Raw genomic sequence first — 16,141 nt, 5'->3', positions numbered from 1 at the left:
GCAAGTACACAAACGTCCTCCTACCACTGTGGAGGCAGAGGAGAACTTTGAGGAGTCAGTTCTCTCACTGCACCTTCTTTCTGAAGTTAAGTCTGTCTTACCATGTTCTTCTAGCGAGACCACCATTTGTCTGATTCTCCTATCTCAGACTCTAATCTGCCATAAGAGTCCTGGGATTACAGGTACATGTCAAAACATTTGGCTTTTCATGTGGGTTCTGGTCATCAGGCATGTGTGTGGCAAGTGATTTTATCTACTAAATCATCTCCTTGGGCCCCAAGATAATATATTTAATGTAAAAACTTGGAAAAAACAAGAAAGAAAGAAAGAAAGAAAGAAAGAAAGAAAGAAAGAAAGAAAGAAAGAAAAAGAAAAGAAGAAAAGAAAGGGAGGGGGTAAATTACTGAATGAATGAATCAATAAGAATGAAAGAAAATAGACATTATCATCATAGTTGTGAAGTACAGCTGCATTCTGTATAATCAAAATTTAAAGGACTTGTATTACTCTCATATCACATATTTCAATTCAGATGGAAATTAATGACCTAATTAGAATAGAGATGTGATGGGTTCACTGCTTTGATATTTATAATTTAAATGATAAAAAATTTGACAACTGGTAATGAACAACTTTATTTATGGAACCTAGAGAGAAAAATTCAGGAAGAAGGCTGAGATTTTCTGCTGACTTAACACAGAGCTCTCTTATTAAACTTGCTACTGATTGACCCTAAGGATATAGCTTAAAATGAAGACGAACATTTGAGGGGTGTAACTGAATGTGTATCTAGCTAACAAATCTGGTTCTTCTCTTCTGTGGGACTATAGACAATACTGGTTCTAACTTTCAAAAACCTGAACCCTCCAAAACCATCCTAAAAGGGAGCTACTACTAAATCCACAAAGTATTACAATGCTGTCTCTCTAATCAACTACTTGCTTAACCTATATACTCACTCCAAAAGCAGAAACTTTTAAAAGTCTAGCTTTATGTATCTCCTAGAAAAGGTAGCTAATAAGAGTCTGGGGCTTTCAATATACCACTTTAAAATTTCTGGTGACAGCAAGAGGGTAGTCCAGTTTTCACTTTTCACAGCTAGGAGTTAGGAAAATAAAACCCATCTTCCACTCATTAACGAAGTGTCTGTACAGTCAAGTCAAACTGAACCTCAACTAAAGGAAAACGTTTTGTTGGGTTTTTTTTAATACGTTATTAAGAACGAATGAGTTTAGCTTTATGAAAAGCTTCTCATATATTTTAGCTATACATATATTTTTTCTGTTTATCAAAGAATGCCATAGATCTGTAGACTATCAAGAATTTAAAAAGTGTTTAAGGTTTCAAAAGATGAGTGACTCTGACCAGTGTTTTCTTTCTCTAACTTATTCGGAATTCTTGTTTGTTGCATCACTTTGGAGAAGGAAGCAGAGCTATTTACACTGTTAGACATTTTCATCTAACTCTTGCACATGAGCCACTACATAGACAGCAAGACTAAGCTATGTCTTGCTTAAAAAGGGTAGCACCCAGCTGCCTTACCTGTCTACAGCACCACTTGCAGTGGAGGGGGAGGTGCCAGTTCTTTAGGGAGGGCAGTGCAATGCTTCCTCCTCTTCTGCAAGCAGTGTTGGAGATGCTGTAGAAGGAAGGGCATCCATGAGAGGAGTGGAAGGAATGATGAAGGAAGGGCACAGAGAATGTCGTTTAAAGGTGATTTTTGGCCACCTATGCTAAAGGTAGTGTCCAAGAGACAATGTCTGGGCTAGTGAAAAGCATATTCCAAGATTTAAAAATGGGATCTGATTACCACCAACTTAAAAACATGTGTCATAAGACATTCTATGGGTCACCAAATGTATTTAGCATATAGATACCAAACAGACCTCAAAATTTCATACTTGAATGATCCTAAAATTAATTTCAGCCTTAATTCTGAATTTATTGATTGTCTAGGTTCCAGTACATACACCCAGGGAAAATATCTATTAACAAACACTATTTCAGTTCTATAATGTAGATTATTTAGATTATTTTCTAAAAAAGGTTCATTTACTTGTTGTTGTTGCTTGGGTTTTCTTTTTTAATACATTACTCAAATAATCTTTAATTATAAATTCTAAGATGACAGTTAAAAAACCTAACATTTTCAAATTAGGGTAAATTCTAAAATTCTGGAAGAGTCCATGCAAAAGGCAAGAACTTAAACAGTATGACCTCTATCTACTTAAAATACTGCTTACATACCTGCTTATTACAAACAAATGCTTCAGTTTTTCCCTTTGAAATCATGAGAAACTCATCAAATAATTATATTTATAACAAATAGATTATATAGTTCATTATCCAAGTATTTTTCTGTGGTTCTATTTCAATTCCAAAACATACATCAATATGATATAATACAATGATACAGAGTTGTAATCTTGAAAATATAAATCCTTGGGTTTACTTCAAAAAAATGAATCTCATGTTTTTATATAAATAAACCTACCCAACGATAAAAATGACAGAAGCAAACCCAAACCTAAAATCAATACAAATCATAACAGTAAATTCCTGGTAGAGAAAATACTCATAATTTTCAAAATATGATGCTTTATGAATATAAATTAAGCACGTAGCAGGGCAGTGGTGGCACATGCCTTTAATCCCAGCACTTGGGAGGCAGAGGCAGGTGGATCTTTGTGAGCTCAAGGCCAGCCTGCTCTACAGAGCAAGATCCAGGAAAGGTACAAAGCTACACAGAGAAACCCTGTCTCAAAAAAAAAAAAAAAAAAAGAAAAAGTATGCTTGCCAAATTATATGATCATATCATTAAAATCTCAAATTTGTTTCTTAGAATATTAACACTTATTTGACTATATTAGTACAGTCCAATAGCTTGAAGGACTAGAAAGCTTTCCAAAATTTTCCACATGCTTTTCTTATTCAAACTAACAAACTGTGAGTAATAAACTAGAATCAGATTAACCTCAAAAACTGGCTAATTCTGGCTAATCAGAATTACTTAGAATGAAAAATATATTAAATAAAGACAACAAAGACATACATAAGAAGCTCCTTCAATTATAAGGATTTAGTATGTGGTAGGTATAACTATTCAAACAACTAGAGATATGATAAAAATATAGACCACCACATCGATTTGTAAGGTAATTTTTGTCATCTTTTTCTGTTGAATTTACAAAAGAATTTATGAAATATATCAATTACTTTAATTTTAAAAGTATAATCAGTATTACTCTAGTTTGTACTTTTGCCATGTGGTAATATATTGGGTACCCTACTAAACTTGCCTAAGGATCAGAGGACAGAGCCAGCCACTAGATTAGACACAGAGATCAGGCAGTGGTGGCACACACCTTTAATCCCAGCACTCAAGACCTCATGCCTTTGTCTGGGAAGCACACACATACCTTTAATCCCAGGAAATAATATGGCAGAGCAGAAAAAGGTATATAAGACATGAAGAAACAGGAACTCTCTCTCTCTCTCTTTCTCTTGAGGCTGAGGATTTCATAGAGGTAAGAACTACTATCTGGCTGTTCTGCTTCTCTGATCTTTCAGCTTTCACTCAGATATCTGACTCTGCGTTTTCAGTTAAAAGAACATTCAGATTTGAACAACACTGCCACATTACTAAATAAACCATGAAGTCTTTATTAATAAAAACATACCCACCTCACAGAATAATGTAAGCTTGTCATCTGGTAAGAGACCATTGGCTTCATCAAGCAAAAAATCTCTTCTAATGAATTTTTTAAATCCCCAGTCCTTCCCCTGTACAAATCGATAAGCTCTTTGGCTTTCTGGTAGAAAACAGAAGTTTAAATAAAACAAGTATCAAAGATACATTTTTTTTCTTAATAGTGAAGATATATACATTTACAGGACATAAATAGAATAATCACTATGATATATCAGCAATGTGTGTAAATAAGGTATCTGAAGAATTATGTCAAAAAGAATCAAACCACTACATTGTTGCTCAAAAGTCTGGCCATAGTCAATGAACTTGAATTAAGACTTATGACTCTTAAGAAAAGTCATCAAATCTGCTAGAAGGGAAAGATGCATACAGACACACAGAAAGCATTCTCATTCTCTGTCTCTGTCTGTCTGTCTCTCTCTTTCTGTCTGTCTTGAATGCACACACACAACTGCCCCTAAATAAATTCAAAACATACTGACATAGGCATAAGTAGTCATCTAATCTAATTACAAAATATCTTATTAGCTGTTTCTCCCTTAAAACCTGTTGCTTAATCCATTACAAAACCTTTTAAGCTCTGCTGGCAAACTCATCCTATTTAAGTTTGCTGAATTACAGAAAACTTCAAATTTGTAAGAATGCTAATAAGCCTCCTACCATTCCCAAGATTTTAGATATAATCTCCTGGAATACACTTTCATACATAAAAGACCAAAAGACACTGTCGTTATAATTTGTAAAAGATTTTGATAAATACCTAAGATGTTTCAAACATCTCAGATACTGCTCAATTGTATACTGTAAAATATACAAGAATCTCAGCAGATATATATTATTATCTATACAATCAGGATGTAAATTTAACTAAAATACTCTATTTTAAATGTCACGTAATATGGAAATATAAATATTAAAAAGTGTGTGTGTGTAATAAGTTCCTTGGCTCTTTGATTCACTTCTAGAAATTATTACAATTCAGTGTGACAGGTTAAAAACATTGTAAATATTCTCTAACAGTCTTCTGTTATGAAGCTCCAAAATAAAGCATTTTCACTAGGATTAATAGGCTCTGAATAAGAGAAAAACTGATTTTCTTTCATTTAGTGTTAGTTAACTTGTAAAAATAAGTCCCACGGACAAACTATGATGCCATTCCACCTGCTTTGTAGTGTTCCTCAGCAAGAAGGCAAGGAAGAGAAATTCCCTAGTGACATGTACCAGGAACTCCATTTTAGCACCAACTATTTTTTCAAGTGACAAGTGAAAAGTCATTTTAGGGACATGAAGCAGTTAAACTTTAATATTATTTGAAGTATGTCTGTGGGAGCTAAAACTTATGAAGAAACTTTAGCTAGAATGTGAAACTCAAAATTAAGTAGTAATGGTTACAGGTAAATTTTTGGACTAAAGAAATTTAAGGGAGGAAAATAATCTGAAACTTTTCCAGATAAAGTCACTGTATGTAGATAAAGAGACTTCTTCATCCAGTTTGCCAAACACTTACCCATTGCTTTTGTTTCTTCCCTTTTGGCATTCAGAAGGGAAAATTTGAATTTTGCTCGAACCTCACTTTTTGGGCAGCTGACTAAAAGCAAATATAAGGACAAATAGTCTTTACTTTCATCATCTAATCCCTTTGGGTTTACCCTCAGGCACCTAAAATAAAACAATAGGTCACTTAGAGGAATTGAGTCTTTGACATTAACAAAAAGACAGGCAAATACTGAAATCACTTGCAAATTACATCACAACAGCACTCCTGTAATAAGTCCATGATTTTTCCCTTTCTTCATTTTAATAGGAATTAATTACTAATTTAATGAAAAATTATATTAATACCCATAGGGCCAACAACAATAAACCCAAAGTAAGAAAAACTATAGTTAAAAATATAGTAATAATGCTTACCATTTCATCTTATCATTTGGGCCAGAAGAAAATGTTGAACTCTTTAACACTTCCCCCATTTCTTCTCGACAAAAACTGAAGTTATTAATAGTCCACATGTAGGAAAATTTCACCACTTTAACCTATGAGATCAGAAAGCCACTTTTTATACTCAGGACTTAATCTCTTAACTTGTCACGAATCAAATATTCATCCTAATCCGTTTAGCAATGATGTCACACTGTTTTACAATTTTACAATAATACTTGTCATGACTAGAAAATTTATGTGACGTGCATCAAATGCATTTTAAATGGCTGTACCTGTGTGTAACACCAGCTTTCTGCAACAGGGCTAGGAGACATATCTCCAGGCAGAGGTGAAGTAGATTCCCGAGACATTGCCACCTTATAACAGGCTTAAGATTCATATAGTATCCCACAAACTTGAGTAATTTAGCTACAAGAAAAGAAATTAAATTTATTGATCAACCTTTGAGAAAATCAGGAGAGAGAATATAAAATTGAGGAAATTACTATTAAAATTAGATTTGAAAGACCACATTAAATGTTGAAATAATTTTAGAAATTTTTAATAAATGAAAACATAAACATCTGTCAAATACACATCTGAAATCCAAACGAGCTCAATACTTATATGTAACACTACTAGAATATGCTATGTGAATATTTTTGATTTGTGATATTTGGAAAAATAGTGTCAAAATATCACAAATCAAAAATATTCACGTAGCAGATTCTAGAAACCTAATGACATCAATGTCTGATTCATCCTCTGCCATCACTTCCTGAAATCCAAAGGGCCATGAGCAAGTTGTCACTAGCTACTTGTCATCACCTGCCAGTTCCCAGTTCTCACCAAAGAACCCCAGATTTCAAAAAAAAAAAAAAAAGCCTACAAAGAATGCAGACAACCTGGCTGTGTCATAAGACCGTATCTCTGCCCGAGCGTTTTCGTCACAGATGGACTGAATCATGTATTTCCCTTCTAGTTATCTGTTCCTGTACCAAATCAACCGGATGCACAATCAACAATCTATCTAGGTGTTGTTGAACAGCATTTGTTTGAGATATTCTCCTTTCTCCAATGTGTACTTTCGCAAACTTTGTCAAAAGTCAGTTGGTTGTACTCTCATGGGAGAATTTTGATATACTAAAGCAATATATTTCATTATTGTTGAACTGTGTTCTTTTCTTCAATGTTCACGCCTTCCACTCTCCTCCTCCACTGACTGTTGTTGTTGATATTGTTGAATACACTATACCGTGTAGGAGCAATGAGAATCTACTTTTGATTGAAGAACTGATAAAGAAACCATTTTAATCCTATGGAGGAGGATTAGAAGATGACAAATCCTTCAATGAAAAGAGACGTAACTGTCTCTACAATTATAGGACATTAGTTTAAGAGGAGAAAAATGAAGATTGAAGTAAGCCACTTCAAAGACTGAGAAAAAAATAAAGCTATAAAAGATAAGCCAACAAATAAAATTGTTAGTGAAGAAGCACTTTAAAACTCTGCAATATAGGCATGAAGCAGGAACCAGGAATCACTGTGCAGACCTGGATCCCTAGGCATAGAGCAGCAGGATCATGGGAACACAGCCTCCTCTGCATGGAAAATTCCAGGAGGATCTACTGGAAAAGGAGAGAACTTAAGAGCCCCACAATGGAAAGGAGGGCTATGAAATTCTGTATTTGTGGGGAATGACATTTGTACTTAAATTCACAGCTACAGTTGCCTGAAAAGGGCCTGCACAAGGTTTGACCCATCCATTCATGAATGGAGGGCTTTCCACATGGGGCCCAGAGTATTGATAGCTGATGGGTGTTCGTGGAAAGAGAGTCACTGTCTTCAATGGTGTAACACTACTGAGATATTTAGACTTGACTGAGATAACCAACAAACGTGTACTACAGTAACCAACCAAAGTAAGAATTCAAAACTGGACCAGTGAGATGGCTCAGATGGGAACAGTTCTTGCCATCAAGCCTGACAACATGATTTCTATTCCTTGAATAAGGAAAAATTGATAAAGAAAGAGAACTGGCTACATGGTAAAAGAAGAGAATTGACTCCTGGGGTTGTCCTCTAAGCTCTACATGTGGGCCATGGTATACAAGTGCCCCTCCACCCTTTCCACAAACAAAGCAAACAAACCAAACACAGACAAAAATCACCAATGAAATATACTTCTATGAAATTCAAGATGAGAAAAAAAACAAATTAATGTGGCCTCATTTTTCTACTTGCTGATTAAAATCTAAGAAAAACAGAATGATTACTAGTCTCACAGATGTTTTTCATGCTTAAAAGGGAAAACAACATTTCTAGATAATGTAAAACATGTATACCATACTCACCTACTTCTTGAAAGGGAAAACAACATTTCTAGATATGTAAAACATGTATACCATACTCACCTACTTCTTGAAAGAGATAAATTCCCTCAAATTACCTCCCAGTCAGACAGAGGAAAACAACACAACCATCTCCATATAAAGCAATTCTAATTTTTATCCCACTTGAAAATGAACAAGAAACTCATGTTTTGAAAGAGATAGTGGGGCTGGAGGGATAGCTCAGCCATTAAAGGCTCGGCTCACTACCAAAAATATAAAAGAGATAGTGGCCAAGCATGGTGGCACACACCCATAATCCTTGTAACCCCACCACTTAGAAGCAGGGGAACAAAGACTGTTAATGTGAGACCAGCCTAGGCTACATAGCAAGACCTTTTCTCAAAAAATAATAATAAAACCAAACTCTTAAAAGACTATGATGAAATAAATCAATAAGATAAAACACTAACTAAAACTATAAAATAAGTTATTTTTTAATACATAAAGGGAATATATTCATCTTATTTTTTAAAGAGGTTAGTATAAACTATAAGTGAAATTTGATAAGGTTTGGTATATAATACAGGACAAATTATAGTTCATTTATCTATAAATATTTTAAGTAGCTGACATTGATATATGCTCCTCAAGCTTAGGAGACATTAATTTTAATATGAAATATGTAAAATTTAAGCAAATAAAAGAAATAAGATTAAGAAATTGGTATTCACTAGATGAGAAATCCTCACTTAGTCAGGAAGGAGGCTACTGCAGAATAGGGTAATCTCTAAGGCTTCTCTGAAAAGTACTTGAATGGAAGACCAGAAGATTAAATAACATCAGACACAAGTCAAAGCCAGTAACTTGGAGAAGAGAAGGGCAGCAAATGTGAATGCCTTGGTCAGAAAAGCCTATGAGAGTCCTGAGAACACTGGTAGTAGTCAAATGTGTCTGATGTTATTTCAAGATTTTAGGGGAAAAATATACATAATTTAGGTGACAGTGCAATAGAAAAGACAACTTTCAGAGAACAGACTGGTTTAGTAAAAGCCAGGGAAGAATACATGCTGGAAAACAATTTATGAGGCTATTAAGGACAGTTTGACAAGAGATAATTCTACCTCAGTAAAATTACAGGAAAGGACCCTCTTATTTGAAGAAATATTTGACAATCGACAAAATTTTTGATGGACTGAAATTAAAGTGAGGAGCAATCAAGGGTAAGTTCTTGTTTAGGACTTGGGGAATGGGAGAATGTCAATACCATAAACTAAGACAGGGAAAACGGGATAAAATTGGGGGCTGGAGAACAGGTTCCAATACACTGAGTGTGCAACATCTCAAGTATATCTCAAGTGGAACAACCTTCAAATGAATCTTTCCAATTAGATTGTGCTACTTCCTTTTTATTATTAACACCAGATCTAATGTAGTGACCCAGATGTGCTCACAGGTTGCATAAAATAAGTAAATAAATAAATAGAACCTGTCATAACATGCTTGTAGCACAAGGATAACCTGAGGGATGAACAAGTAGCTAAGTAAAATTGAAAATCAGAATACTGGAGGCATCCTTGAAAGTTCTCAAATGCTTGTGTCCTCATAGTTCACAATGGCTAAACCACAGCATCAACCTACTCAAGAAAAAACTAAAGAAAAGGTTTGCATGGTTAGAAAAGATGAGTTTTTTTAGTCTGGATTCTTTTCAAATGAAGTATCTATCACATGGGGGTACAAAGAATACTACTAAACTGCATCTTGAGCACTTTATAAGGTATTATGACTGTTTATGTTTCAGTAATGCTATTAGTAGCAATAACCTCACCTTAACCACTAGGGAAAAGATTTCAAATGTTTTAAAAACTTATACTTTGGAATGTACGTAATTAACAAGGGATTGAACACACATTTGCCTGTCTCCAAACCTATGCTCCTCCCCTAGATTACTGCTGCCCATAAAAAGTGTAGAGATGCAATAGACCCACTGTTTCAACACTTAATTTTACAGATAATAATCAAAATATATAGATTAAAATAGAATAATAAACCATCAGTTTTACAGTGCTAGGCAAATACTGGAATAAGTAACAAAGATGAGCCCCCAATGTCAACTTAACTGTTTCCAGTACTCTTTTCCAATCTCTTTATTTTAAAAGAAAAAAATAATATATTATATTATCTAATGCTATTTAGGCTTTCTTATCTTTGTTCTTTCAAAAAAAGAGCTTGCATAAAAAGATGCTAGAGTACACTGCATTTAAGTTTGCAGTCTACCATGTCCAGACAGCTCTCTGAGCTTGAAGTAAAACTGAGGACTTCCTTTCCAGCAGGGTTTCCTCCCTACCTGAATAATGTCTCTAGGAGGCCTGACCTTATCTGGAAGCTGGAAGCTGTCTCGAAGCCTGGATGCCTGACCTATCTCAAACATGACCTTTGACACAGCTCCCTGCAGATGTTCTCCCCCTGCTGCACAAATGATAATTAGGTTTTATGCTCTCATCCTATGATATAAGTGTGTTGCCAAATATAAATTAGGTGATGCCCCAGCTGCTGTCTCCATCCTATATATTTCCCCTTACTCTGAAATAAAGCTGAGCTGTAACACTCAAAATGTCTCCCAGAAAGCTGTTTCCATCATAGTCACAGGCCTTACAAAGCCCTACAGGTTGCCTCTGCTCCCTTTGTCCTAGTAGCCTGGTGGGCAATGAATGGGCAATGGACCATGAGGAAAAGGGATACCCCAAAAAACTAAAACATAAATAAAATAATATCTATTGTAACAAAGGATGAGAACAATAAACAAAAGATTTCTTCCTTATTCTATGGATATGTGACAGAGCCATGGCATGATAAATCCATCCTAAGTTTGAAAACACACTGAACATCACAACATAACTATATAATATACCATTGTATTTACTTGCATGGCTGAATGGCAAGTGTATCTTGCTACAGTCTAATATCATAAGAATGTAAGAAAAAGTAAAAGTCTTCTGATAAAGTTAATTTGAATAAAACAAGAATAAACTGTTTTGAAAAGGTGTTCATAAATGGGAATTACTAGAGAAAGACTAATCAATCTGTAACATAAGAAAAAAGGCTTCAACTCACTCATAATTGGAAAATAAAAGATAAAGGTTATTTTGAAGACCCAAATATAGGAAATAATGAGCCACTGGGAACCAGATTTAGCAACAAGTACTCATGAACAAGATTAAAAGAAGAACAACAGTGATATATACATTTTTTAAAAAAGATAATAGTCATGAGATAAAGGAGGCACAAGATTACAGTCAGGTCTCATTAGATGTCAAGAATGATTACTGAGAAAAGAGCAACACACAGACACTTCTAGTAAAACTTCGGAATTCTATTTTTTAAAAATGTAAAGAAAATCCTAAAATTCACCATGTTATCTATGAAAGACCAAGACACACTGAAATCTAAATATTGCTAACACAAATAGTAAGTATTTTTAAGATTTTTCTGAGAAAAAAAATGAGCTTGGAATTCCATAATCAAATTTCTTACATTTGAGTGTCAAAAACAGAACAGTTTCAAACTACAAACACTTAAACAGTCCACTCGCCTCCACTAACAATTTCTCAATATTGTATTCTGATCCCAACAAACCCTACATTTTTTCTATATTACACAGATGATTTGTTTTCTAACCTTCCTCCTTCACAGTATACTTTATATCCCTTATAATGTGGATGTTTCATTTTGAAGACTACAGCTCTAACCAAGTGAAAAAGAAATCTGAGACAGAGAAAACACAAAAGTTGAAGAAACAAGAAAGCTATAGTCTCAGGGGAAAAGGAAGAACTAGGAAGAGTTAAGAGAGAATCTATAAGAATTTGTTCCTTGTAATTTTTTCAGTGGGGAATACCACTCAACTTCGTTACAGAGTGTGCATATAATCACATGTTTCTAGAATTAAATATTTTAGCATGGACTCAGAAAATAATGAAGAAAATATCATGCATTATATAAACACTTTGATGATATAAATTAGCAGGAGGACTGGGAGTTTGGGGGTAGGGAAAGAAACAAGACTATTATTCACGAAGATGGGTAGCACTGTCGAGAGCTAAGCAAGAGAACTTTCATAGAAACCTACTAACATAGCTACAGGCAGACACAGCTCAAGAACAGAACTAGGTGCTGGATAGCAATTTGGTCTTTTTACTCTGTAACTGAAAGATTCATATGACTGGAACTTCTATTTTTAAAAGTGTATTTTAAGCAGGGGAAAGGGAAGTACCTAATCCAGTATGCCAATTTTGAAAACTGAAACTATATTTGATTGCCAAGCACTCAAATTAAACAGTCCTTTCACCCCATAGGCCCTGGAGTGTGCAGGGTGTGTGTGTGTGTGTGTGTGTGTGTGTGTGTGTGCATGTGTGTGTGTGTGTGTGTTGAGGGTCCACTGTTGTTTTGCTAAATGGTTATGTAGTCAAAACAGCCTTCCAAATATTTATATTTATACATATTAACTTGTGCTAATCTCCACTTTGGTCAGAGAAGTTTCTTTCTGTAATAAGAAGTGTCTAATATGAGATTTATAACTGGTCAAAGTTCTGAGAATAAGTGATCATGTGTGCTCAATACTAGCAGGACACTTCTATCAACCTTGCACTCCCTATCCCCCAAAGGCTCAAGGAATGGTTCAAAAGAAGGGGCAGGAAAAATTTAAGAGCCAAGAATACGAAGCAGTGCTATAAAACGTTGTCTTCCAGACATAACGTGGTCCTTACACAAGCACCTCATAGCAGCTGTGGATGGCTAAGCCAAGTCAAACTAACCAAAATTACAGTCTCCCAGTGAGAGACGACGGTCCCGAGGCCCTATCTCTAGCTGAGGAATTATACTGGCAACTAAGGGATACTATGAAGGGAGAGTAATTATTCACTGGGATATGACAATGAACAGTTGCACATAGGCAAAACTAACTGGGCTCACTGGGTTACTGAGGGAGTAGGAGGATTTAACAGGTAATCCATCAAGGATGATGACCTGAGTTTAATCCCTAGAACCAAGATGGTGGAAGGAGAAAACTGATTTCCTAAATATGTCCTCTCACCTCCATTCATGCACCACAGTACACATGTACACACATACGCACACAAATAATTGAAATTTAAAACTAAAATTTTAAAGAGGCCATGAAGTTGGGTGGGGCTTGTTAGGAGGAGTCATCTGAGAAGAGTTAAAGAAGTGGGTATGATAAGAATATATTTCACACATTTACGAAATTTCAAAGAATAAAAATACTTTAAAAAAGCACTAAGTTCTACTCAGTTCTACCATAAATTAACAGAAAGATCCCCAACCTGTACACTATGTACTTTAATTTCACCACATAATATTCTCACAACCCTATAGTCTTTCCAAAAATCAGCTATAGGCCATGCAGAACATGACTGTATACCTAACAGCATAATAAAATCATGCCACTAGCTCCTTGGGTACCATTTTTTAAATCAGCATTTGTAATGTAATAATATTTGTGTCAAGCTTGTAACAAATAAGCCCAATTATTGTTTTATTACTTGTATAACAACATACATACAGGGCATACTGAGTATGCTTTGTATACAAGCTCTTGGCATCTATGCTTATAGTAAAATAAATAAAGATAAAGGAAGGAAGGAAGAAAAGAAAGAAAGAGAGAAAGAGAGGAAGGAAGGAAGGAAGGAAGGAAGGAAGGAAGGAAGGAAGGAAGGAAGGAAGAAAGAAAGAAAGAAAGAAAGAATGTTTCACCTTTAAAAATCATTTCCAAAGGACAGTTAATAGCAATCTTTAAAACCAGCTTTGTTTAGCATGGTCTATGTGGTGGCTAGTTTTGATTTAACTTGACACAAGGTAGAGTTATCTGAAAAAGGGACCTTCAATTGAGAAAATGCCCCATAAGCTCCATCTATAAAGTATTTTCTTAATTAGTGATTGAACCACCCCACTGTGGGTGGTTCCCTCCCTAGGCTGGTGGTCCTGGGTTCTATGGGAAAACATGTTGGGGAATATTATTTTAAGGTGTATTACTTTTGTTTATGTTGCATTTGTTTAACTCTGTGAACCTACATTACTATGCCTATCTAAAACACCTGAGGGTCTAAAGAAATGAATGGCCAATATCATGGTAGGAGAAAGGATAGGCAGGGCTGGCAGGTAAAGAGAATAAATAGAAGAAATCTGGGAAAAGAAATGAGAGAAAAGGAGTAGCCAGAAGGAGGAGGACCCCAGGGACCAGCCACCCAGCCAGCCATGGAAAAAGAGTAAGATTACAGAAATAAGAGAATGGGGAAAGCCCAGAGGCAAAAGATAGATGAGACTAATTTAAAGTTAAGGAAATGCCAAGCTAAGGTCAGGCATTTATAAGTAACAATAAGCTTTTGTGTGTGATTTATTTGGGAGCTGAGTGGCAGGTCCCCCCAAATAGCAAAAACAAACAACAACAGAAACAGGTTGAGCAAGCCATAAAGAAGAACTAGCACTCCATCATTGGCCTCTCCATCTGCTCCTTTCTCCATGTTCCTCCCGTCTGAATTCCTGTCCTGACTTCCTTTAATGATGAACAGAGATATGGAAGAATAAGTCAAATAAAGTCTTTTCTCCCCAACTTACTTTTTGGTCATGGTGTTCCATCCTAGCAACATAAACCCTAGGAGAGAGTTTGTAAGTAACATTTTAAACAAGTGCAGTATGTAAACAGAATATTGAATCAGAGCAGTAGACAGACTACTCATCATGCCAACCTCATAATCTCTTTGAATTATTTTTACATCACTGCTTCATTTATTCATATACTCTCTTTTAATCATTAACCCATGTGAGTATTTGTGGTGAGCCTACACTGATTTGGGCCCTGTAGAAACAGGAAAAAAACAGAGAAGGCAGTCCTTAGTTTAAATTTAATATAGCAGTCAGGTATTTTGGATATAATTTTCTATACTTCAATACTGTTTAATAGAATAAGGAAGGTAGCAGCAATCTGACCTTTTTTTGAGGAAGTTTAAAAATCACTACAATGTATTTGTACTCAAATGTATGTATATGTGTGTGTGTGAAGATGTAAGTAGCATAAGCATAATAAAAAGGACAGGGTCATTGGAAGATGCTCTTAACTCTAAGCATCATATTCAAGTTCATAGTCAATAAGATTACACTTGCTTTAGTATCTGCTTACAATGTTTTAAAATTTTTACCAATGGTTTAAAGCTCTGACAAGACAAAAATTACCCATACTGTAGCTAGCTTAGCCAACCAGGTAAGAGGTTGATACAAGTTAGCAAAATGAGCAATACATTTATACAATTTTAAGTTTTTAAAGTCACTTGAATTGAAGAAACAATTTACAAATTCTAATTTAGCCTTATATGTTCAAGTAGCAACAAACTGTGTGTGAGAGAGAGAATTTTTTAACCTATTGTCACAAGATATTAGTTCCAATACAGAGGTTAGCAAGGAAGACTGTTCCAGAAGGCCAGAATTTAGTCCAACATAATTAACCTCCAGCACTAAACACTTCACTATCTCCACGGTACTGAAATTGTAAGCAGACAGCCTCTACAGACAGACGCCTTCAGAAGTTTTTGTTCACAGCCAGATGCAACTTCTTTTCGAAAGTTTTCATTCAGAGTTCACCTTATTGGCCAAACATCACATTTTGTGCATTCGGGAGCCATGTGTTGTTTATTAACTATTATAAGGTCCCTCATAGCTAGGAATCTTAAATGCAGATAAGCCTGAGTAGTACACAGCAAAGCAGTCTTCAGGAGAGAGATACAGCTGGTAAAGGCCATTAAGAGGAAAATTCCTGGATCATATCAAAATTATTAGCCGTTATGATCCGGGCCTGAATTTTTTTCACCCTCTCTATTTGGCATAATATTTACATGTAACATAGATTATTGTGTCTAAAATTAAATAATAGTGAACACAGTTTGGTCTGATGGAGTGAAGATTACAGATGAAACAAATGTCTAAAATAAACAAAATTTACTGTATTGACTACATAGTTCCCTCTATTTACAGTTATTTGCATTTGATGAACTGTCTTACTTAAACAGTTAGAAATGATACTTTAAAAAGTAGTTACTGTAGTATTTTCTCCTTTATATAACTAAAATGTTATTTAAGTTTTAATCTCAGCAAACTGTACTATGGAATATTT

General features: G+C 35.0%; 1 protein-coding gene across 4 annotated transcripts in view; it reads right to left on the bottom strand.

Moving 5' to 3' along the window:
• Spopl (speckle type BTB/POZ protein like) overlaps positions 1 to 16,141 on the bottom strand; it is a 59,008-nt gene that overhangs the window by 22,391 nt on the left and 20,476 nt on the right. For 2 of the 4 annotated variants that reach the window (XM_036185264.1, XM_036185265.1), the window contains exons 2-5: positions 5,926 to 6,061; positions 5,624 to 5,745; positions 5,220 to 5,371; positions 3,685 to 3,812 (exon numbers count right to left, since the gene is read on the bottom strand). In XM_036185264.1, the coding sequence (XP_036041157.1) occupies positions 3,685 to 3,812; positions 5,220 to 5,371; positions 5,624 to 5,745; positions 5,926 to 6,003 (480 nt within the window). In that variant the 5' untranslated portion in view covers positions 6,004 to 6,061. Of the gene's footprint in view, positions 1 to 1,542; positions 1,640 to 3,684; positions 3,813 to 5,219; positions 5,372 to 5,623; positions 5,746 to 5,925; positions 6,062 to 16,141 lie in introns of those variants that run through there. The other 2 variants (XM_036185267.1, XM_036185268.1) reach the window with 2 other exon arrangements.

This window comes from Onychomys torridus, chromosome 4 (genome assembly GCF_903995425.1).
Source record: "Onychomys torridus chromosome 4, mOncTor1.1, whole genome shotgun sequence".
Lineage (NCBI taxonomy): Eukaryota > Metazoa > Chordata > Mammalia > Rodentia > Cricetidae > Onychomys > Onychomys torridus.
This window is presented reverse-complemented; position numbering and strand designations above follow the sequence as displayed.